The sequence below is a fragment of the Tyto alba genome, unplaced genomic scaffold (assembly GCF_018691265.1).
Source record: "Tyto alba isolate M040663 unplaced genomic scaffold, T.alba_DEE_v4.0 Super-Scaffold_45, whole genome shotgun sequence".
Taxonomy (NCBI): Eukaryota; Metazoa; Chordata; class Aves; order Strigiformes; family Tytonidae; genus Tyto; species Tyto alba.
Window position 1 is genome coordinate 41,931,391 of NW_024881321.1, and position 22,008 is coordinate 41,953,398.

General features: G+C 42.0%; 1 protein-coding gene and 1 long non-coding RNA gene across 2 annotated transcripts in view; one reads left to right on the plus strand and one right to left on the minus strand.

The window, feature by feature from the left end:
• Nucleotides 1–6,760: 6,760 nt before the first annotated feature.
• LOC122154723 lies at nt 6,761–9,957 on the minus strand. Its single transcript, XR_006166772.1, has 2 exons — nt 9,778–9,957; nt 6,761–7,782 (listed from the first exon to the last, which is right to left on the minus strand). It is a non-coding gene; the product is annotated as an uncharacterized LOC122154723 (long non-coding RNA).
• Nucleotides 9,921–22,008, plus strand: part of CHST10 (carbohydrate sulfotransferase 10) — a 38,674-nt gene continuing 26,586 nt past the window's right edge. Inside the window, exons 1-5 of the mRNA XM_042805914.1 lie at nt 9,921–10,022; nt 13,285–13,421; nt 14,697–14,831; nt 17,626–17,723; nt 20,442–20,676. Coding sequence (XP_042661848.1) covers nt 14,732–14,831; nt 17,626–17,723; nt 20,442–20,676 — 433 coding nt within the window. The 5' untranslated portion in view covers nt 9,921–10,022; nt 13,285–13,421; nt 14,697–14,731. The remainder of the gene's footprint in view (nt 10,023–13,284; nt 13,422–14,696; nt 14,832–17,625; nt 17,724–20,441; nt 20,677–22,008) is intronic.

Genomic DNA, 22,008 nt, shown 5'->3' on the forward strand with positions numbered 1-22,008 from the left:
TTTGAACTTTTGGGCATTAGTGATAGAAGGGTGTTCAAAAATTTGTAGGAGTTCAGTAACAGTTGGCAATGTCTAGTATTGTGGTTTATTCACCAATTGCTGATTAATTACGTGCTGTTAATAAATCAATAAAGCTCTTCGATCCTGAGTTGGTTTAAGCCATGAGCAGTTTTTCCTGTGATGGTTACGCACCTGAACGTCCCTCAGTGCTAGCAACATTGTGCATGAAATGCAGTAAGGTGAGCTTTCTTTTCCCTTTTATAGTAACGCATCTGGAGAATGTATCTTGTTTGTTTTAAATGGCAACTGCTGCACCTTCTGCTGGCTCTGAAGGCTCCAAACTAAAGAAGGAATTACTCCAAAGCCAAAAAAGAAGGGGGGGGAAATTTGAGAGAGAATAAGCATGTCTTGAGGGAAATAATGACAAAGAACAGAGCAGAGAGCTAGGTCTCTTGGATTGACTATCCACAGGGAAAACTAAGTTCTGACTCAGCAGAGGAGCACTTCATCGCTCATATTCTGTCAAATGCAGTACCTGCCTCTCTCAGCCCTACCACGAGAAACAAGCAGAGGCTGGAGCCTCTCTAGCATTCTTGTCTGAATGTAATTGGAGAACACTGACTTTCTTCCACAATATAATTTTCAGTACAAATATATGTAAGACACTGCACTTAAAAATGAGCTGAGTATTTAAGGTTTTTCTCTGGAAAGATTTAATTGCTAAAGGATCACTGGGGAGAGGTTTTAGCAGGGATGACACGTTGGGATTTCACCCCATCACTTGTAAATATAAAAAGATATGGTGCAATAACTGGTGACTCCTCTTTGGTTTATCACTGCTAACCTCAGAGATTTGAGATGACTAGAGGTATGTGATTCCCATGAAGTCATATGAAACTGGAGAATGTGGTGTACTTATTTAGTTGGATGAATAGTCCTGAGACAGGAGAATTCATTGTATCCAATTTAAATTCTCTTTTTCTTTCTGTTGACAAGGTTATCATATTCCTGGACAGCAATACAGTGTCTAAAGAAGATAGTGTTTAATGGAAGAGTGAGGAGGGATGTAAAATTAAAACCAAATTCTTCTATGATGAAATGCAGTAAGACGTATGAGTACAACATTAAAGAAGCCAATAAAGACTGCATTAAAGCTTCATAATGCAAAATAAATTTTCAAAAACAAATTCTAGAGAGTATAATGGATATATTCCTAAAATCCAAACTATCAGCTGAAAAATATTTTTAAATGTTCTCTGTTCTACCTGAGAAATGTATTTGTGTATACGGTTTCTGATGGTTTTACATTAGCAAAATTACACATTCACTTTACAGTGTAGCCTGACAGGTTCTAGACATTTGCTGAGTGTTTGGCACATAACAATGATGCTGTTATAGTCCATGATCTTCCCTGAAACTCTGAAAGGCAATGGTGAAATAACTCCAGTATCAAACTTCTATTAACAAGCATTTTTAAAAGCAGCTTTATTTTCACCAGGGAATCAATAAGGTACTTCACTTATCCAGTTGTAAAATCCTAGTGAAGAAAAGGGATTTTTTCTGGAGGAAGGAAGAGTTGGATAAGATGAAACCTGGGTGCTGTGGCTTAAGGTTAACCTCATATTGACTACAGTGTGACAATAAAACAAAGAAAGAAGCAAATCAAGCAGAGCGCCCCACCTTCTGTTTAGAGAAAACATAGCCAAAATCAATTTTCCCCATTCTAAGTCCAGCAATGTCATTGAGAGAACAGCAGAAATTAGTATGATCCAATAACTTCTGTAACAGGAGCACATTTAGACCACAGTGCTAAGCACAATCTAGCACCATGAGTTATCCAAGAGAATAAGGCCCAGCGTGTTGCTGTTGTTATTGTTCCTGGAGAACAAAATAATCTGCTCGCCTTGCATTGGCTGGGTCAAGGAATCACCGCTCAGTGACACCGTTTTCTTAATGAAGTGAGTGCTCAGGGAAGCCACATGTGAATTAGGAAATAAGGATGTTGCAACAAAGCACATGCTAGCTGCTCTGGTGCTTTTTTTCAAATCAGGGAAAGCCTACTAGTTAAATGATGTCAAAAATAAAAGGATAGAATGTCTAGATGGATGTCAGCAGCTTCCTCCTTTTCTGGGGATACAATTTAAAATAAAGAGTGTTGCTGGGGAAACGTGCTTAAATGGTGTGATGCTTCCAAATGCAGGGCTGGGGTGTCCCTTATGCTAAAAAAAAAAAAAATTAAATAGCTGTGATGCTGTAAGATTCTTATGAGCAAGTCCTGAAGATGAAGAGAGGACCTAGTACCCTGCAGCATGAACTGACAGCCTAAGAAAGGGAAAGGTTGGGCTCTGAATAGTCAAGAAGGATTGTATTCAATAAGAATTCATGAATTTAGATTGCAAGAGGAGGAATGCTTAATACAGCTGATCTGGGCTATCCACAATATTTACAAAGGAACTGAGAAAAGACGCATGTCAGTAGGATCTGTGCTCTGAGACGGTATCCTGGACTACTAAAAAAATCCACTTTTTGCTATAAAAGTTAGTTCACATTTGAAAATCATGTATTTGTTTGGCTTTGACATTTTAAAATTAATTTTGCTATCTTGAGCTCAGTTGTAGATTTTGCAATTTAGAGCAACAGCAGCTAAAAACATCCTGATACTTTTTTTGAACACTACAGTGATGGATATAAAGCATAGTCTAATACATTAAACAACAATGACTTTTTTCTTTGAAGTATAAAACTGGCACCATCAATACTGTTATTTATGAAAAAAACAATTGCAATAGCAACAGTGGCTTCTTCATTTAACTGTGTGCTTTGTAACTGGGTGTAATCCTTGTGAGAGATTGTCTGTGAACACAGATTTTGTCTCATTAACCCTCTTTTATTTAAGATGAATATATAGCAAGAAGATGTAAAAATCATTCTCCCTCTTTTTAGATGAAGAAACTCCTGGGGATAAGCCATGAAATTTCTCATGGCTGATCTATCACAGCTGGTCCTGACATAAGGTTTGATGAATCGTTGGTGGTCACACAGTTCCAAAACATCAACCGCTCTCAGGGTGAGCTGAATAAATGAAGTAAGTTGATGACCATCGGTTATACTTGAGGAGATGTCAAAGCTTTATATTAAATGTTGAAATCATCTTATACTTTCAAGTCTTTTCCTTGTAGTGAAGCTAAAAGCTGTGTCATAAAACTTTCCATATTTACCCAACCCCTCATATTTTCAGGGTTCTACTTTGTGGTGGTTGCCATAACTGGTTAAAATACAGATTTTACTCATTTTTACACTCATTTTTAAAATGGAAACTTTCAAATAGACAACCTCTCATGTGTTCTTGCCTTAGTGAAAACAAGATTTTATTGTTGCAGCCAAGGCTGGCTGTGCACTAATATCTTGTGTAACATCAAACTGAAGGAAATAAAAATTCACCACAGAAAATCAAGGTAAAGCTGTAAGACCTTGTGGCCCTGCTGCTTCTATTTTTCAAGGGCAAGAGACTTCAACATAAGTTTCAGTGGCCAAAGAATTCTGTTGACCTCTGTGTTGCAACTCCAAAAGCCACATTCTTCAAAACAATTAAACTTCTCCCTCTTAACTCTTCCCCCTATCCCTATTTCTGTCTACACATTGGCTGGGGAAGTTCCCTGTCCCTTTTTTTGCTTTTCAATATTTTAGTGTGTGAATATACACAGTGGGTTCAAGAGCATATGGTAATATCACTAACTGCTTGTATCTGGGAAAGCAGCAGAATAATCCCCTAAAAACACAAGGAATTTCCACTTTGTGTTTCTCTTGCTCTTTTTAAATAAAGGATTAAGGAAACTATGGACTAGGCTCCAGAATCTGTAAAAAACAACAAAAAAACCCCCTCTTAATTTCCACTGGAAACAGTCAGAAATGAATAGCTCCAGAATTACTTTTGGTTGAGGACCATGCACCCGGAGGAGCAGGCACTGAAGTAAGGCACCAGGGCTGCACCACGTAGGAGGACAGGGGCCCTGTGGCATGATCCCGGCTCCACGGACCGCGAGGATGTGCCAAGAACTGTGAAGTAAAGTCACAGTTCTCACAGACTTGCCTTCCTGAGTTCAAATTGTAGGGTGATGTCTGTCAGTTTAGGATAACTCTTCTAGACTTACGTCCCCTAGAATTTCTGGCATGAATGTTTTTTTCTTGCCTTCACAAGAATGGTGCTGTTCCTAGTTAATTACTGGGCTACTGGGATATAGGAAACAAATGTTCAAATTCCTCCTGACAGATACCACATCTGCTACCTCCCAAGAGACAGCCCCAAACAGCAAGTTATACATTATTTGAAGTACTCAATGTCCTTGTGAAAGCTGTTCCACTTAAACACTCTGATGCTACATGCATTCATTAGCAAATAGGACCCAGGTTCTGTCCCACCCTCCACCTCTCTTTTTCTTTTCTCACACTCCTCTGACCCAAGTCACCCCTCAATCCTCCTTTGGGTGTTTCTGCTTGCCCCAAAACTGGCCAGATTTCTAATGGGGTGATAATCAAGCAGAAGACAACAGCTCTCCTAAACCTTGCTACAGCAGAAGATTGGTCAAGAATTGTCTTCTGCTTAGCACGCTGTCCTTACTTGTCTCTTCAACATTTGAGAGTGTGATCTCAAACGCTGGCAAGGTAAAGTACTGGCTCAGAGTAGCAAAGCTCCCTCCACCCCATACCCCCTTTTGAGAAACCATGACAAAAAAAATGTAAAAAACTGCCTTGCTTTTTTATCAGTGCCCAGAGTAGCTCTGGTGCTCTGTGTCTGTGCATTGCCAATCTTGCAACTCCTGGCGAGGCATGGCACAGCACGGCGGGGACACGCGCAGCTTGTCCTCCTTGGAGCCTAAGTCACAGATGCAAGGGTGAGTGCCGTACCTGCAGTGTCACGGCAGCTTTGTCACCTGGAAATAGCCAGGAACTAATTTGTCCCTTGGTGGATGCAGCAGGTGAAGGTAAGACTCAGCTGCTTGCCCGTTTGTCTCTGCCAGCCACAGAGAGAAATGAAAGCTGGTAAATCCAGCTGTCTTAGGCCATGGGGAAAGGGGAGGGTCAAAAGAGGGTAGCAGGTTACTTTGAAGTAAAGTAGCTTATTTTGAATACTAATTGATTCAGTCAATTGTCTTAATTTCTCTACTTTGGAAAACACTCATAACTGGGACTTAAAACTCAATTGTTCTTTCTGAATTTTGTTTAAAGACTTGACCTAACTTGCTACATTGACATGATAATTTGCTTGTTGGCTGCACTCATTTTATGACCTATATAATTAATGTTGAATTATTTGGTTCAATTTTAATTGACATTGATTTGATAATTAAATGTAGTTTTTAGTTACTCTAGCCCATTCCTGGCAATATGCTCAGCTCATTGCTGTTAATAAACCCCACAAAGCTGTTTTCCCTTTCAAACTACCAGCTCAAATTTAAGTGCCTTAAGAATATAATAGATAAAATAGATGGTTCAGCTAATGACCTACTTACCTCAGCCTAAACTTTTTGTCTTCTACTCAGAAGGCAATCAAATGGTGTAATGATATAAAAAAAATTAACAATTTCCAAGGCACTTATGAGATAAAACTTGCTTCTACCCTGAAATAAAAAGTGGACTTAATCTTCAAACAAAAACACGTTTCATTTGCTGCTTATGGATCTGATCTCACCGTTACTACAGCCAGTCTGATTTTGCTGCAGGTATCAGCCCTCAGCCCCGCCCCCAATCCCACCACACACCTCAGTCTTTCCTATACACCAGCTATTTTAGACATGCACTTCACAGGTCACTCCTTGCTAAAGTTATTTTATATAAAAAATAATCCAGGAAATATAGACTATGTTACACCTGTATGAGGCTGTACATTCCTGTATTCCTTGGCCTGATTTTTTTGATTGTTGCAGTGTCTCTTGACGACTGTAGAGGCCACAAGGTATTCTATATGTTCTATCTTGTATCAACCAGATCCGCTTTTAAACCAGTTCATTCTAGTTCCAGAAAGAGACAGACTCTGGCGATAAAGATCACACCCTAAGAAATGTATAACATGACAGAGGTGCCACGTCTGACCAGTTGCAAGGCAAGGTACTCATACACAAGAGATCGCCTTGGTGATCGGTCATGCCTCAGAAATGAAGCCATGAAGCAAATTGGGGTTAATGGCACTGCACTAGGAAAAGCACGTGTTCCCGCTGATTTAAATAAGATCTATTCTTCCTGAGTACTTGGTGCTGAACAGCTGACCTGTCTTAAGGTTCACTCTTATAGAGGCAAAACATTACTAAAAGGGCTATCAAGAATAATCCTAGTAATTGTCATTGGATTAAAGTCTGGAATAATAGCAAAAAAGCAAAAAATAAACATAGCAGAAGCTTAACAATATGGACAAGCCTATGCTTCTGATGAATAGGATAAGCTTGGAAGGTCACGGAAAATGAGGGTGCCTTCAGTGTGATTAGGAACTGCAATATGGATGAATACTTATCTTGTCCAAGATAGGTGCTCATTTAAACACTTTGGTACGCTTAAACACTATTGAGAATTAACTCATACTGAGGGCAGTCAAGACAGCTTGCCACTGACAGATAACAATTTCTTAAAATGCTTGAATGTGCTCTTGTAGTTCAGGTGGCCAGTGCCACACCTGGTCCTCCTGACTGGCCAAACTGTAAATGTTAATCTTTTGCAAGTAAGACTCTTCCCAGATAAATGTCAAACCTGGAATAAAGATATACAAAAGTTACTAGGACATAAAAAACTCCTTTAATGGCATAAACATTGAATGTGTTATTAAGATGAAATTTTCCAGTTTAGGCCCAGGTCCTTAAAGAAAAATGGGTGCATCACATCCATTGGTTTCAGCAACGTATCTCTGAGGAAGCCGCAGTCACTCTAGAACATCCCAGATAGAAGAGGGTGACTTTTCACCAGCACAGTTGTGCTTTATATGGCTCTGGCAGTGTAAAAATTATCTCATATTAAAAAGAACCCAGACTCAAACATTGATTTTGCTGCCTATTTAAAGCACGAAATCCCACTACAGTTTAGCATTATTGGTAGCGAGAATCCTGTTGGCCTGATCTAGCAACTGTATAATCCAACTGTACAGTTGCCTATGCAACACATTCTTCAACTTCATCAGACACTTTCAGGCCCAATTACTGACAACAAAGCTTATTAACTGTACTTAGTTTGGAAAATTGGTGCCTTTTATCCTGGATTAATTATTATACATGTCAGTAACTACATACTTGAAAGGTTAAAATACTTGGGCTGAGCCTGATAATCTGGAAGGAATTGGTTCCACAGCTGGAGACTGTTTATTAATAAATCTGTGCGTGGCCGCAATTGTAGTCACCACTCTGAAGCATGAAGAAGCAACTGTCTAGCCTGTGCAATATTCAAACTGCCAACAGCCACGGATTTCCACTGTGCTTTGCCAATGAGGTAACTCTCACTGTCACCGTTGCTACTTCACCAGCAGAGGAAGGGAGGCACAAGGTTGCGGTGTCCCAGTGTGCTGGTACAGAGTCAGGCAGAGAGCTTGGGTTCCTGATTTCTGGTTTTTGGCCACTGGTTCCTAGTGAGAGCTAAGTTTCTGCTGATTCACTGGTGGCTTGCAGCCATCGGCGTAGCACTGAACACACGGTTGTTAATGGGTTTGCATTAGCTTGTTCTCCATAGGTTGGCCACAGCATCCGTACCGATGACAGAGTCCTTGGGCTTCCTTGGTCAGCCTTCGGCATAGCTCACCATGCCAGTCTGGAAAGGAATGGATCAGAGGGTCTAAATTCTCCTCTAACAGGGGAGAGTGCTGCCTCTTGGTCATTCCATGAGGCATCTAATGTAACACACCAAGTCCCACTGCCTGCGACTCAGGACTGGAAATCATGCAAGTTAAATCAGGCGTGTATGTCAGTGAGTCTCAGACTCAGGCTCCATGCAGTGATGCCGACTATAAAATGTAAGGCTGTGTAGTGAGGTGAGTATTTAAGTTAAGGTTGCCTGTTCTAACCTATGTTTCTTCTCCCTTGTTCTAGAAGAGGCATTAGTTTAAACTTGCTTGTATCAGTTTTGATTTGGACTCTAGTAAACTTACAATATATTTTTTTAGCTGTGAAAGCATTTTAAACTCTACTTCCATTGGATTATCTTCATACCACAAACACAACATACAAACTGCTAGTACAATTTTGTCTCTTCAGAATTTTTCCTTTCTTGAACTGTTGGCCCTGATCCCGCAGCAAGCTTCCCTGTACTCCTCACAGACTCTATTAGGATTTAGGGCATGACTTTATTAGGGTTGAGGTCTTCCATGGCAAATCTGCTTCAATGGACTGGATGCTATTTAGATATTTACTTATTCACACAATCCCATAATTGGCAATTTTGTCTTATGTTCTCTACACAAGATCTCATAGGAAAACCAGGGTGAAGTGCTATGTAGCATGAACTGCAACAGCCTACTGCAGAGGGGGCCAACCCTGCCTAGCATGGACATCAGACCACCTGGCCTGGGATTTAGGAATCATTCCCCAAAGCCTAAAAACCCACTTAGATTTCTCAGTCATGTTTTCTTCTTCGTGTGGATTTTGGGACTCTTCACCTCTCCCATCACAGAGCTCAGTTATCCTGTATGTGTGGGTCTTTCCAAGGACAGAACATACTTGGGAAGTGGATGCAGAGATGGAAGAAGAGATGAAGCAAGCCTGTATGACTAGTTTGGGCTGATCAATAAGACTGTCTATAGGATGCTGTTTATTCTGATTCTTCACCTGAAAGATGAGATTCTCCTGAACCCACCATTCAATTTACCAGTTTCCAGTGGGCAAATCAATGCTGGTGAACAGACACAAGAAAACATACTACAGGACAGGTTTTGTGCTGGGTCAGGTAACTAGAGCACATATTTTAGGGTCAAGTGATGAAGCCCATCCTTCGCATTGCATCACCCGATTTCATACTGGAAGTCGTGTTCCCAGCACCTCGGCATTCAATGAGCTTTAAAACGGGGTGGCTTTGCTCTAGTGTCACCGCCTTCCTCCAGGCACTGTCCAGAGGGCCCCGTGCCACTGTCTGAGCTTCATTTCTGCTGAGTTTGGGAAACGCCACCTCCACACTGTAACACAACCCCACTGCCACACGCTGTGACACGACCCCAACCAGTTGTTTCAATAGATGTTAAAAACAGACTCATCACCAGCACCGGGTTGTGACATGATTTGTGGGTATTGAGAGTCCTGTGGGTGCATGAAAGTCGCATTTTCAGTCTTTTTTTTTTTTTTTTTTGAAACAGGACCATTAGGGCCCTCTGAAAGATATTTTTAACAGTAAAATTAAAAAAAAAAAAAAAAACAAAACAAAAAAAACAAAACAAAACAAAAAAAACACCAAAAAACCACAAACAAACAAACAAACAAAAAGACCAAAAAAAAAAAAAAATCAAACCCAAACACACATATACACGTGAGTCCAGCTGAGCGCTGGCGCTGGGCCCCGCCGAGAAGCACTAGCCACCCTGACAAAACTGGAAGCCAGCGCGGGGTGGCGGGCCCAGGGGCCTGCGGCGGGGCCGGGCGGCGGCGGAAAACGAGCAGAGCGGAGGCGAGGCGGGCGGGGAGGGGAGAGCAGCCCGCCCGCCCTCCTTCCCTCCCTCCCTCCCTCCTTCCATCCCTCCCTCCCTCCCTCCCTCCCGCGGGCGGCCGGGCGCGGCGCTGCGCCTCCTCCGAGCCGAGCTGTCCCCGCGGCGGCCTTCACCTTCCTCTCCTTCCCGGCGGCGGGGCTGGGGGCGCGGCCGAGGCCGAGGCCTGCCCGCGGCGAGAGGAAATGGAGGCGGCGGCGGGGCCGGGCGGTGGCAGCAGGGGCTGAGCGGGGGCGGGGAGGCGGCGGGGCTGTGGGGGGGGGGGATGCAGCAGCAGCCGGGGCCCCCTGAGCCGGCCGGCCGCGCCGCCGAGTGAGGCGGGACCGCGGCGGGAGCGGCGGGGAGCGGCGCTGGAGGGCCGGTAAGCTGGGGAGGGGGAGCGGGCTGGGCTGGGCTGGGCTGGGCTGGGAGGCCCTGGCAGCCGGCAGAGCCGGGGAGAGGCTCCTCCGCCCGGTCGGAGGAGGAATCCAGCGAGCTCTGCCGGCGCCTGCTGTCTCTACCTGCCGGAGGTGAGGGGGAAGCCCGCCCTGCTTCCCCCCCCCCACCCCGAACGGGAAAAGTTTATCGCGCCGGGAGCCCGGGGTGTGGGCTGCGGCTGGGCTGCCCCTCGGCTTATCCCCTGCGAGTCAGACCGCGGCCGTGTCCCGGCTGCCGGGGGGGACCCATCCGCTTTTATCCCCCGCCTTGGGCAGCGAAGGCGGCCGGCGGGAAGCGCCGGTGCTGGGGAAGGAGGAGCCGCCGCCGCCCTTCCCAGCTGCGGCGAGCACGGGGGGTGCCCCGTGGGGTCGGACCCCGTGTCCGCGCCGGGGCAGGGAGGGCCCCGCTCCTGCGTGGGGGCCGGGGAGCTGTTGCAGCCGCTGCTGCTCCGGAGGTTGGTTTTTTGTTGTTTTTTTTTTTTTTTTTTTTTTTTTTCCCGCTGACAGGTGAGCTGTGCGTGCCCGGGGGGGGGCTCGGCTCTCCGGCCGGAGCTGGGGGAGCAGAGGTGACGGGCCTGCTCATGCAGCCCTAGGAAAGAACCAGCTTTCCGAAATGCCTGTTCTAATACACACCTTAATGTTGAGTTGCGCGACACAGCTTCCCGAAGGAATGTGTGATGGATTTTAGGCCAACACGTTTTTTAAAAGTGTAATGAGTTGTCCGATCTCTTAACTTTAATATAACACAGAGGAGGCCTTGATGAAAATGGGTTAGGTGTCCTTGTTTGGCCTTCGTTACCAGTTCCATTTCAGATTGTATCGTTAGTCGTGTGCTGGTGGGCAAGCAGTTGGTAGTTGGAGACTACCAGCATGTGGCTGGCTTTCACAGTGAGTGCAGGGACTGTCCTGCCAAGGAGCCCCTGTCCACGTAGCATAAGATGAAGAGCAGAGGCCGTGCACTGAGTTTTAATGTTGTTTAAATCTTCTGCGCTTTGTCCCGTCATTCACGTGAAGACAGCAGTCTTCTGCAAAGTGCAAGCAGTTTTTTTCCAGGCAAGAGTTTACTCGCAGGCCATGAGTCAAGCCTGCCACGCTTTGTGTCCCGATCTTTGGTTCGTGTTTGTGTCGGTTTTTGCGATCCCATTTTTTTTCTCATGCAAAACTGTCATCTGGAAAGTCTGAGGGTTATGTGACTTTGGTTTTGGGACAAATAGCTCAGGGAGGGAAGGAGAGAGGAATGGATGGAGCTGAAGGTTTGAGGGATCTTGTGCTCCTAAAAAGTGTAGAATTGCAGTAAGGGGGAGAAGGAGTAACCTGAAAAATCCCTGTGTATTTCATTATGAAAAATAATGAACTAAACCTTCAACAGTTTTCTTGCTTTTTCTACTTGTAAAATAAAAATGTTTTAGGCAAGAAGTAAAAGACACATTTGGAAGCTGAAGGAAACTATTAAAGAGAAAAAACAGAAGCTAGTACATGTATTTACTAGAAAATAAGTAACATGAGAGGCAACAGAAATGCAGTAAGTAAAAGGAAGGGCGATTACCCTGCATGAAAACAATAAAAACATTGAAGAAGCTAGAGAAAGGGAAACAACATAAAGATGTTATTTTAAAAGCGTTACTGGTCATTGTATTTAAGTGAGCATAATGATTGAGGTAGTCCTGTATGTAATTTTGAACAGTCCTGCTTCTTGAGCTAGGTAGTGAACTGCTAGTTTTGTTTAGGTAATGGTAGGTAATAAGATGTAGTTTTGTTTAGAAGCTAGAAGAGAGTAACAGTTCCAGCCATTGTAATTACGTTATGACAAATCCTCTGACAAGGCTCGTATTGATGAGCGTGGTTACAGATCTGTTGTGCTCATTAAAAAAATTAGTAGATAAAACTGCTTGATGTTTTCCTCTCAGCTTCAGTGTATTGAAGGGCTATAGCGGTGGTTGTTTATGGATGTGACCTGCAATTCTGTCCCCTTTCTGGTCTTTGAGTCCAGTCCTTGAGGTAAGTAATGTACTGCTCATAGGTGTCTTTGGCTGAAATGTTGTTCTCCTGTCCCTAGAGCCCAGGATCTGGCAGCAGGATCCTGTGTGCGCTAACTGCTTTTCAGCTCAGAGCACGTGGAAACTGCTTTTCCCATGCCATTTAACACAACTTCTTAGAAATCCAATACCTAAATTATGGAGGGGGTTATAGATCCTTACAGAATGGTGTGCATCTATCACCATTATAAAAGCAAGCAGACTAGCAGGGATGCTACAAATGTTGGAGGCCTTTTCTACCACGTAGAACAAATATACTGGGTCAGAGAGGAGGGTCTGACCCAGACCGTTCGTTATATCTCTGAAAAGATGACAGTTAGAATGAGGTTTTCCTCCAGCAGAATGTTCTCTGCAAGCTTCTGTCAGTCTCCTGTCTTGAGGACAGGTTCGGTTATATTCTGAACATTGAATGGTTCTCATGGTTTTAGCAGAGCCACCCAAAAAGTAAAAATGTCATTGCTATGTTTTGTGTCCTGACTTCTATTTTACATTTCTCTCATTTGTGAGAGTTGGAAAAATTTCCAAATGATTATAATGTCTGAAAGCAAAGGTCATAAATTTCAGTGCTCTAAATGCGAGATGGTGGATGTTGGGGCAGACTGAAAAACGAGGACCTTTGAGACCTGATGGTTCTCGGTGTGAATCTTAGGGCAAGTTTTGCACTAGTACAATGGTAGGATGAGGATAACTTTAGAACTACATAGCTGGAAAGAGGTCAGTGCTCCAGAATTCACGCTGTACTATTTGCCCTTCCTGGCCAACTGTTTTTGATGTTGAAGAATAACGTGTCTCCAGCATTGCATGCTCAGTTGACAACTAGGGAGTTGCAGCAGAAAATGGGAGATGACAAATACCATCTTCATGGAGGCCACAGCACCTGTAATTGTCCAAAAGACAGTTGATGTATCTTTTTACCTAAATGCAGTGTTTTTAGGAAAAGTACTTAAAAATGAAATCATAGAAGAAGAAAAAAAAAGGACCCCTCAGAAGCCAAACTGAGAAATGCTGCACCGAGAAAGTAAAAATAGGCCTGAACGCTGCTATCCTAGCAAAAAAATGATGAATTCCGTTCTTTTAATTTGAGATAATATGTTCTTTTCCTCCTCTCACCCATTTCACATCCATCCTTAGGGTCCCAAATCTGTTTTGAACTGCTTCTCTGCCTGCACAGGCTTTCGACATACCCTGAAGGTGTTTCATTTCTGTCAGCTACAGTCAGAATCCTTCCTGGAAACATTTGCATTGCTGGAACGCAAAAGCTGATTGGAAAAGTGATCAGCATCTGTAGCAGTAGTACTGATGTTGCAGGTGAACATACTGAAACAACCTCAGAGCCAGGCTCACCTCTGTTATTTAAGATTTGTGGGCATGAAGAAGGTGGAATACTGGTACATGACCGAGCCACTTAATACAAAGTTTGCTTAGAAATATTAACTAGCATGATTTTAAAATCTTAGCTGGGAATGAGGGCATTTCTTTTACTCCCTGGCAATTCACTCAAGTGGCTATATAGAAAGCGTGATCACAAACCAGGCAGGTGTCACTCGTGACTACTTCAGGACTGAGTTTGATCCTATTGCTAGTTACGTGGGTGTTTTTGGGTTTTGTTCTTCCCTTGGCTACGAGCACAGACCTCACAGGATTGTTGAGATGATTTTATTGTATGAGTTTTTGAGTTAGATCCTCTTTGGTTAAGTGTTCTGAAGTTGTGTTGTACATATCCTCAAAAGGAAGCATTTGCTTACGTTTGAACTTTTCAGCACCTGAGTTCAGGCCCTCTGTGGTCTCACTTGTTTGGGTAACCCTTCCTACACTCCTGGGGAAGTCCTGTCTTTAAGGCTTACTTGCAGAGATGCAGCTACAGGTAGCAGGCACTGCTGCAAGGAAACCCTTTTTACTATTTACGTGGATAGTGCTTAGCATGATGGAAATAAAAAAATCTTCCAGAACCTATGGTTGATACTTTGCTGGCAATAAAAGTGACAAGATAAAAGAAGACATTAATATTTTTAAATATTTTGTCAGGTTAAGGTTAGTGTTCTGGGTTGGTAGGTTCCAGCCTGTAATTCATGTAGGCTGGACAGGGGAGGAGTCTGTGTTACATATCATGAGCTGACTTGGGATAACTAAGAGTACTGTTAATGTCAGAGCTCTGTTGATCTGCTGACTAGCTACCACTGAGAGGGGAGGTTTCTCTGTTCTCCTTTCTTTCCTGTAATGAGCTGTCTTGCAAAGTTAAGTTGAAAAGCAAACTACACTTTTAAAAAATCAGGGATTTTGATGATCTGTCTCCCTGAGCAGTCAGACAGACAGTGCTATTGCCAGCACAAGGAGGGGACTGGGAATGTGTGTGTAGGGGTGAAGAAGGAGTGAAGCCTCCCTTTGATAGCAGCTGGCAGTTACATTGCCTCAGCCTTAACATTGGTTAAAAACCCAGCCAAAAGGGCAAAAAGTAAGAAGAGAAATCTACTGCTATGTTTTGTGACAGACATACATACTAGTTTTGTCATTTTGGTTATGGAAAGTATTTTTCTAAACTGGAACAAAAATAATTAATGTGTCAATCTTTCCTCTTTCAAATAGGAAGCAACGACTTTATATGGCTCAAGTCTGACAACATGCACCACCAGTGGCTGCTGCTAGCTGCATGCTTTTGGGTGATATTCATGTTCATGGTTGCTAGCAAGTTTATCACACTGACTTTTAAAGACCCAGATGGTAAGTGCAACTTTAATGTTTGTGAAGCAGAAAACTGAATAGTGCTTCATACAAATGCTCCTTCTGTGCAAAGTAGTTCTTGTCATGTTAACGCTTCTTCAGTAGGATTGAGAACAGAACAAGTGTATTTTCTGAAGTGGCAGTGCTGATATTCAGACTCCGCTTTTCTTCAGGTAGAAGTCTGCAAAACTAACATCATGTCTTTTTTTTGGTGGTTATGGACAGAGCAGATCATATTTGGCAGTACTGTCTTGAAAGGTCTACTGTTTCAAATACACGCGGTTTCAGTATCTTGATCTACTAGGAGTGGAAGTCATGTGGAAAACAGAGCACAATTACTTGTTTAAAGACAAAGGAGATTCACAAGGAATTAGAGCTCATTTTACATGATGCTAGTTTCTGTCCTTTTGTGAGTGCTTGTCCTGTGGCTGCAGTATTATGTAAAACTTGTGGAAAGTTTTGTTTCATTTTCAGTGCACTCAGACTAGTCACTTCTGCCCTGCTTCTTGCATTCAGTTTTATCCTCTGCTGTTTGACTGACAAACTGTTTATAGGCTTTTAGTTAGCTTAAGTGGCCCAGATGGTACTAAGCTGATGAGGAATTCAAGCCATTTGATGACCACACAGCATGTTACAGTTTTGTGTCTGCTGAGGAGCTACTGTTACAAAGCCATCCTACAGAGAGTTTAGGGTGAAGGTGACAGCATGAATTACAGTCCTAAGAGATCTGTATTTCTTCATCTTCCTAAGATAGGCAAAAAATGTGTAACTTCTGAATTGTTGACATCACTAGTGCCATTTGTTTCAGTGACTTGATAGTGGATAAATATATTAGGCGTACCTTTTTAAATAGCATGCCTCTGCGTGGAGATTTATTCAGCAAGTCTTACAGATGAGAACTGTAGGCTAACTTAGCTTTTCTTGGTCCCGTCTGTTTCTGACCTCTAGTACATCTGCAAATAAGCTGGTCTTATGTTAGGTAGTTACGTTTTCAGGTATTTCATTCTGTGGCAACTCTTGTTTCTCAGCTCAAGTATTCTTTGAGTGGTTCTTTCCATCAGAATTTGTCAGGAGCATTAAAATGTAGTTTTTAAAAAAATTACTAGAGTACCACCTTTGCATTTACTTGCCTTTTTTATTGGCTTGCTAATTTTTCTTTCGTTTTCTTTCTTTTTTTTTTTTTTTTAATTTACGCTGAATATTCCTTCCCCTTTGATTAGTTCTTCAAGCAGAAAATTATGTAATTTCTTAAGCTCCAGTCCTGCGAAGGCATGAATGTGGTTAAGTGTGTGTATGTCTTGGAGATACCAGTGCTTGTACTGGGACTAATGAGAGAAAGTAATTTGAATATACCAACAAAATTTTGGAGGAAGTCCGAACAGGATAGCCAATCTTGGAGGAACTCTTCTAGATTAGTAAAATATGGCTTGTCAAAAATTTTCCTTCTTTGGATATGTCTACTTAACAGATAGAACAAAACCAGCAGATTCTCAGTGAGTCAGTGTTCTTTTGTTTAAGCTTTTTACTGATGTCTTGAGTGCATGAGCAATAGGAACTTCTTTATGAGAAGGAACAAGTTTCTGTCCATCATCTCAAGTAGCATCTGCAGTCATGCTTTCACCCAGTGATAATGAAAGATACTTTAACTGCTCTTTCACCGAATCAGATTACTTTGACTTTACAAAAGGTTACTGTGAATAAGTCTGTGCACAACAATATTTACTATATCCGATTGCTTGGATGCTTACGTTGTTTTCAGTTTTAACTTGCTTTTCCATGCGTGCTCTTTGTTAAAATCCAGTATAGGCAGAGTAGAGCACTCCGTTAAGAAAAGGACATAAGCAGTACACACATTTTTTCTCAACCATAAAACGGTAAGCCACTGTGGATGCAGACTAAGAAAGACTATTCATAGAAGAAACTATATGAAGGGAAAAGTAGTCCAATGTGTATGGAAATAAATGTTTAGGGAGAAATAGTGTTCCCTTTGCTTTGTTGTTAGGGAAAGTTGCTTCAAATTATTTTTTATCTTTCTACACCATGTAAAGTACAGTTAGAGCCTCATGTTATTTCTCAGTTTTCCTGTGGCATAGCAATTGCAAAAGATGCAAAGAGTTCTTCCATTACATACTTTAATTTGGTCTCAAACTATTAGCTGCCCTAAAATCATTAAAAGATAACAAAAATATCAGCTGAGTTTGTTCTCTCATGGTAGTCTAAGGAGGACCATCAGTCCAGTAATAAAGGAAGAGGGGATCTTGTATTTATTGATGGTTAGAGGTGTTTACTTAGACCACCAAAGAGGTAAAAGGTGGTCCTTAGTGTCTAAGAGTTTACAGCAGAAGAAGCCTATTGACTAATATGAGGGGAGGGAGAAACCTGATAGACTAAGTTTTTTATTTGGTCATGCTTTGGGAAGTTTACTGAAAAATAAAAATCTCCTACTGTCAAGTCCATATAGTTATACTTAATTGTATACCAGTTGTGATATTTGGATTTATATTTCTATGTCTCTTTGCATAGTTTGCTTTAAAAAAGATCAAAATAAAAGATAATGGACATGTTTCTTTGCTAAAACTCAACTGAAGTTGCATCCAAACTTCCCACAGAATAAATCTTTTAAAATATTCATAGTTTGTCTCATGTCTTGTCTAGTACCTTCCCATTTGGAAACAAATCCTAATGTTTTGTAAGCTTAATACAGAAGGTGATATTCAGCTGTGTTAGTTATAAAGCAGAAATAGTTGTCCTCCCCCCACCTTCTGTAATGCTCTTATCTCTCTTCCTCCTTTAGGCTACGGTGCCAAGCAAGAGCCATTGATACTGACAGCTGTGACAAAAGTGGAGGAGGTACATGTGCCAGAGCAAAAACATTGGCCTGAAGAATTCCAGGTGCATACTGTTGAGATAAGGGTTACATGTATTAAAGAGTGGGAGAAAGTAAGAGATATTAAGTAAGGGCTTCCTGTTGTTAAAAGGAATTGCTAGGCAAGAATTATTTATTCAGACTGTTCTATTTAGATAGAGCCAACAGAATTCCTTTTAGCTTCACAAAGCTAGTTTGTTACAGTAACCTGCTGTCTTGTTTCATCTGAATGATTCAACTTAATGTGTTTCCATTTATAGGCGAAAATAGTACTCCTTTATCGAGTCAGGACAGTAATTTTTGCTCGCTTTTTTAATATAATGGCCCAATTTTGGATTACTTGTATTCTGCCTTGCCATAGCCATCGGGTTTGTGGTTCTTGAGGGCAAGCCTGTGTGTTGTCTATTCTTTTAGATTTCTGCACCACCTCTCTGATTCTTTTTATCAGTCTCCATTTCTTTTTCATGTTTTGTGCTCTTTGTGCTTCACATCTTGGTATTTTTCTAAAGTAGAACATGAACACAATAGTATTCAATACCAGTTGATCCTTTAGATGCATAGTTCTGTGCTTTCAACAATAAAGCAGAACAAATGCGATACTTGCTAATTTACAAGGAAACTGAAAATCCCTTATGCAAATTTAAATTTGAGACTAGTGGCACAGTGGGCTAAGGCAAATTTTTTTCCCATTGATTACATGAGTTGTCTTATGTTTAGAATATTTTGGTGATGCAGCATGGAAGTTAGGTTTCTGTATAAACATGACACTTTGTTTCGCCTGTAAAAAAACCTGAAATTTAAGTTGTCCCCAAAATACTTGGGAGAGACGATTTGTTCAGTGGAAGGCTGGCAGATCTGTGTAGTGAGTTTTAATATCTTCCTTTAATTGTATGGAAGAGGATAATAAGGTTTCTGGATCTAAAACTAGTCCCTCTTGACTTCCCAACAGCATGAAATGCAGAACAGTAATATTAATCCTGGTTGCATGCAAAAAGAATTGTTTTGACAGATAAACAATCTGTCAGGCTGTTCAGATTACATTCTGACCAGGGGATATTGGAGAAGAGTAGCAAACAGAAAAAGTAGAATGAGATTTGTTTTTCTTATGGACGATAGGGACAAAAAATAAAATCATTCCTTTTTCATGTGTAGCTAGGGCACTGTACCTAAATACATTGAATCACAGAACAGTTTGTATTGGAAGAGACCTTTGAAGATCACCTAGCTCAACCCCCCTGCTTCCTTTCACTGGGAACACACAAATGTTCAGCAGAGCCAGAATAACACTTTTGGCAGGGACATCTTTCATTAGATCAGGTTGCTCAAATCCCTGTCCAACCTGGCCTCGAGCACTTCCAATTATGGGGCATCCACAGCTTCTCTGGGCAACCTCTTCCACTGTCTCACCACCCTCACCGGAAAAAATTTTCTCCTTATATCTAATCTAAACCTACCCTCTTTCAGTTTAAAACCGTTACCCTTTGTCCTGTCACTACAGGCCTTGGTAAAAAAATCTCTCTCTGTCTTTCTTATGAACCTCCTGTAAGTATTAAAAGGCCACAATAAGGTGTCTCTGGAGCTTTATCTTCTTGAGGCTGAGCAATCCTGACTCTCTCAGCCTTTCTGCATAGGACAGGTGTTCCAGCCCTCTGACCATTTTTGTGGCCCTTTGGAGCTGCTCCAACAGGTCCATGTCTTTCTTGTACTGGGGACCCCAGAGCTGGACACAGCAGTCCAGGTGGGGTCTCACCAGTGCGGAGTAGAGGGGGAGAATCACCCCCCTCAGCCTGCTGGCCACGCTTCTTTTTCTGCAGCCCAGGATACAACTGGCTTTCCGAGTGGACTGCAAGTACAAATTGCTGGCACATATCCAGTTTTTCATTCACCAGTACCCCCAAGTCCTTCTCTGCAGGGCTGCTCTTAATCAGTACATCCCCTAGTCTGTATTGATACTGGGAATTGCCAGCTGTGTAAATCAGTTAGTGGAAGGGTGAAGATTTGTCAGTAGAAATTTAAAATTTCCCATCACCTGTTAAGCAGACAACTCCATTTTCTTCTCTCCCCACTAATCATGAGGGAGAGGTAGTTGTGGTTCCTGTCTTAGTCTTGGAAGAGCGAGACATATCAAACAGTTCATCCATTGCGGGGAGAGGAATCCTGCCTACTTTGCTTATTTGTGAGCGCTGATGCTCACTCTGTGAATTTTTGTCCACTTAATTTTGTTGCAGCTTGAATACGTGGAAACACTGAATGCTTACAGGTGCTAAAAAACAACAGAGAACTTTTATCCTAAATTCTTTTTTCCCAGCCAGATGGGTCAGCATCCCTAGGCCCCATCTTCTCAGAGACTAAAGTTTAATTTTTGTTGACATTCCTGTCCCAACCCCTCAGAAGCTTTCTTATTGGCTGTTGAAGCTTTGTGGGAGTTCCACTGTTTGGTCAAGGCATGTTTTATCCACCCAGAGAAGACCCTGCTGCTCTGCAGCAGACTTAAACTGTTGTATGGAAAACCTCTTACTACTGTCTACTACTACGTAGTGACTTAAGAGTTGAACCAACATGCACAGCAGCAGCCCAGGAAGGAAACTGTGTGCTACTCCTTTAGTTGATACATAGCAGTGTTTTAATCATGAATCTGGGAGTCATTAGGATGCACAGTTTGGGGATTTTTATTCTTTAGAATTTGATCTGAAAACTAAATTCTTGCACTTTTGTTTTTTCTTTCCCCTCTGCATTTCATAAAGCCAACTGGAAAAGCTTTTTCTGGAAATCTGATCCGCCAACCCCTGGTTCATATGGAAAGACTTGAGCTTCTCAGGAATGTCTGCAGAGACACTGCATTGAGAAATCTCTCTCACACTGCAGTTTCCAAATTCGTCTTGGACCGAATATTTGTGTGTGACAAGCACAAGATCCTGTTTTGTCAGACGCCAAAAGTGGGCAACACTCAGTGGAAAAAAGTCTTGATCGTTTTAAATGGTATCTACTCTGCTGTGGGTGTGTGGGTTTCTTTGAGGAGGAGGAAAGAACAGAATTGGTCCAAGTAGGACAACACAAAAATGGATTCTTTCTGCTTTTTTGTACAGTGATACTTTATTTCAGCCTTTCATTCTTCACAGTTGCTTCTAGTCCTTTCAAAACATCTTTTAAAGAAAATACACTTGTTCTTTCTGTGAAAATACATATTGTTATTGCTTGGCTTGGAAGTGATTTGAGTCATGAAAGAGTACCCATATCCATGTGGTAGATAGATTTGTTGTCTTTGAGGGGATGTCACTAATTTATAGAATTTGAAACAAGTAAATTACAATGTATCACAATTCCCTAAGAAACATTAATATAACATTTCTGACTTGAGGCCACTGACCTTTAAGTAGGGTTTTTTAACCATGAAGAAAGCTGGTCATACCTTGGCAGTTGCTGTTGGTCTGTACTGCTGAAATCTTGTGTACATGCTATCAGTGAGCCATCATAGAAGTTAAGAAGATTCTCAGGTGCTTAAGGCAAGTTTTGTCAACAAACGTATGTTACAAAAGACTGTAAAAGAAGGAGTAAGCGGGCTAGTGTGTTTGAAGAAAGATCTACAAGGTGAACACTGCCTGTCTATATGTAGCCTACCGTCCTCTTCTAGTAGCCTGGTATGCCAATAAAAAGAATTAATTTCTTCAAGGTTTTCTACTGTACCACTACCTGCTCACATAAACTTACGGTGATCGTATTTAACATTACACACCCTTGTTTAACATGAAGACCCTCTTGCCTGTCTGTGCACCAGGGCTGTGAATTTGCTACATATAGTCAGGTCAGTTGACGTCCTTCTGTGTTTTTGCAGGTGACATAGCTTACCAAGATGTGGACAAAACCTGAACACTGTAAACCCAGCTTTCTTCTTAGAAGCACCCTGCAAACAGCCAGCTCTGCACTTATGTTTTTGTTTTCTTCACCTTGTATGAACTAGTTTGCCCAGCCAGGAGGAAACAGTCACAAATTGGCAAAGGAACCGTGTCCCTCAGCAAAGCTTTTGTAGCAAGGAGTATGTCTTTAAAAACTTTAATATTAGCTTCAACTTTGCTATGTGGATGGGAGCTGAAAATTCAGCAAAGATACACACGCACCTAGATATGGGCATGTGTCTTAAATGCCTGTGAAAGCCACACTCCAAGAATGTACTAAATATGAAACTGTATGAGTGCGTTAGGACTACCTGTTCTTACCAGAAATTAGCAAAGATAACATGCAAAGGATAGCTCAGGACAGACAGGGATGTATTGGCTGTGCTGAGCAGAGGGTAACTCATGTCTTACCCACAGG